The sequence below is a fragment of the Solanum stenotomum genome, chromosome 3 (assembly GCF_019186545.1).
Source record: "Solanum stenotomum isolate F172 chromosome 3, ASM1918654v1, whole genome shotgun sequence".
In the NCBI taxonomy this organism is placed as follows: domain Eukaryota; kingdom Viridiplantae; phylum Streptophyta; class Magnoliopsida; order Solanales; family Solanaceae; genus Solanum; species Solanum stenotomum.
In genome coordinates, this window is record NC_064284.1 from 12,806,710 (window position 1) to 12,809,001 (window position 2,292).

At 28.8% G+C, this 2,292-nt stretch overlaps 1 protein-coding gene across 1 annotated transcript in view; it reads left to right on the forward strand.

Annotated features, from left to right (window-relative positions):
- LOC125858689 (aspartic protease inhibitor 3) overlaps positions 1–1,906 on the forward strand; it is a 2,650-nt gene extending 744 nt beyond the window's left edge. Inside the window, exons 2-3 of the mRNA XM_049538514.1 lie at positions 956–968; positions 1,244–1,906. Coding sequence (XP_049394471.1) covers positions 956–968; positions 1,244–1,750 — 520 coding nt within the window. The 3' untranslated portion in view covers positions 1,751–1,906. The remainder of the gene's footprint in view (positions 1–955; positions 969–1,243) is intronic.
- The last annotated feature ends 386 nt before the right edge of the window (positions 1,907–2,292 follow it).

A 2,292-nucleotide genomic window follows, 5' to 3' on the forward strand; every position in this document is an offset into this window, starting at 1 on the left:
TTATATATTCAATTCATTGAAAAGGGTTTGATTAACATTTTTTTTTAAAGTTTATTTGAGAAAATACTTTAACTTACAACAATTTTAAAATGAATAAAAATGTGATTAAGTGAAGAGGCGTTAAAACATATCTCTTAAGAACAAAATATTTAACTTAATTAGAAAGTATAATTTGATCCACATATTTGATAAAATAAAAAATATATATTAAAAGTTAACCAACACAAAGAAAATAACTTATCTTTTGGGGAGTCTAATTAGGTTAATTAAAAATTATAAAGTTAGAGTTAAACATATGGATAGTGGATATCAAAAATTGAGAAGAATTAATTATTCTTACTAAATTTGGAGAGATTTTTTTCCAAAACTTATTCATTTAACTATGGTTATGATACTAGTTAATGCAATATAATCTTGACCTTTAACAATTAAATAGTACACATGTCTCTCATCTAGATGTGTACTTGACGAAATGGAGGAAAAGGGTAATGGAGGGGAGCCAAACCCATTAAAATTATGAAAAGAAGAAGAAATTATGAAATGGGAAAAAGTTATTTTCATAGATTTTTTATTTGAGAGATCTTGGAGAGAATGATGTATTTTTGGGGGAGGATTGTTTTTTTTTTAAATATTTTAATTAATTTTCGGATATTTGCCATCCACAAATATGCTACCAATAAAGAAAGAAAGAAATACAGAACTCTCATGAGGTGGTTTCTTTAAGTAGATTTAGATTGCACTAGTTATTGGACAAGATATTTCTTTTTATAAAGAAAAAGTCAAAAAATATATGATTCAAAACGAGCCTTATAAATTGTTTGGGTAAAGTTTGAGAGGTAAAATTATTTATCTTTAAGATAATTTTTTTGAAAGAAAAGGAGGTAAGTTGAAAGAAATCAAACTTAAAAGGGAGATTTATGTAATTATTGGTTTATTTTTTATCTTTTTTTTCTAGGTATAATGACTTGGTAGGTAAACTCTGTGACTTAACGGATTTTATTGATAAAAGAAAACATATTTCATCTGGGTCAATTTGAGGAATCGTTCGAATTTTGAGAGTCAAAATAATTTAACTTTGACAGTAAATTTGGACATGAATTTTAATTATACATATTTGACACCATATAAAAAGTACATTTACGTCACACTAATAAATAATTCAAAACATATGAAAAATTTTATGATAAAAAACTTATTTGTATTCTTGAATTGCGAGAAAGAAAATAAATAATTTTTGGTAAAGATTTACTCCATTATTTCCACATTTTGGGGTGCGTTAGGTGGTGATGTATACCTAGGAAAGTCCCCAAATTCAGATGCCCCTTGTCCAGATGGCGTATTCCGTTACAATTCCGATGTTGGACCTAGCGGTACACCCGTTAGATTCATTCCTTTATCTGGAGCAAATATCTTTGAAGATCAACTACTTAACATACAATTCAATATTCCAACAGTGAAATTGTGTGTTAGTTATACAATTTGGAAAGTCGGAAATCTAAATGCATATTTTAGGACGATGTTGTTGGAGACCGGAGGAACCATAGGGCAAGCAGATAGCAGCTATTTCAAGATTGTTAAATCATCAAAAATTGGTTACAACTTATTGTATTGCCCATTTACTCCTATTATTTGTCTACGTTGCCCTGAGGATCAGTTTTGTGCAAAAGTGGGTGTAGTTATTCAAAATGGAAAAAGGCGTTTGGCTCTTGTCAACGAAAATCTTCTCGATGTCTTATTCCAGGAAGTCTAGTAACAAATAATGCCTGCAGCTAGACTATACTATGTTTTAGCCTGCCTGCTGGCTAGCTACTATGTTATGTTATGTTGTAAAATAAACACCTGCTAAGGTATATCTATATATATTTTAGCATGGCTTTCTTAATAAATTGTCTTTCCTTATCGTTTACTATCTTATACCTAATAATGAATCTTCGATGAACTTGAACTTTATCTTGATCTTGACTTTTACTTGAATTCAAGGGCTTCGAGCTTATTCTTGAATCTGACGGTCTTGATTTTGATCGTTTTTAAACTTGAATGCAAGCATTAGTTATACATATGTTGGAGAAGAATATCAAACAAGGTACTAGTACCACGAGGCTAATGCATGCATTATTTTTTTTAATACACTCTACCAAACAACCCTTATATGTTTCAGCATACATAATAAGATTGTTTGCAAAAAAAAAATTAATGTAGGAAAAATAAACTCCAATTACAAATAAAATATGAAGAAATAAAAATATATTATTAATTTTATGTGATCAAAAGAAAGAGTCATCATCTACTTTG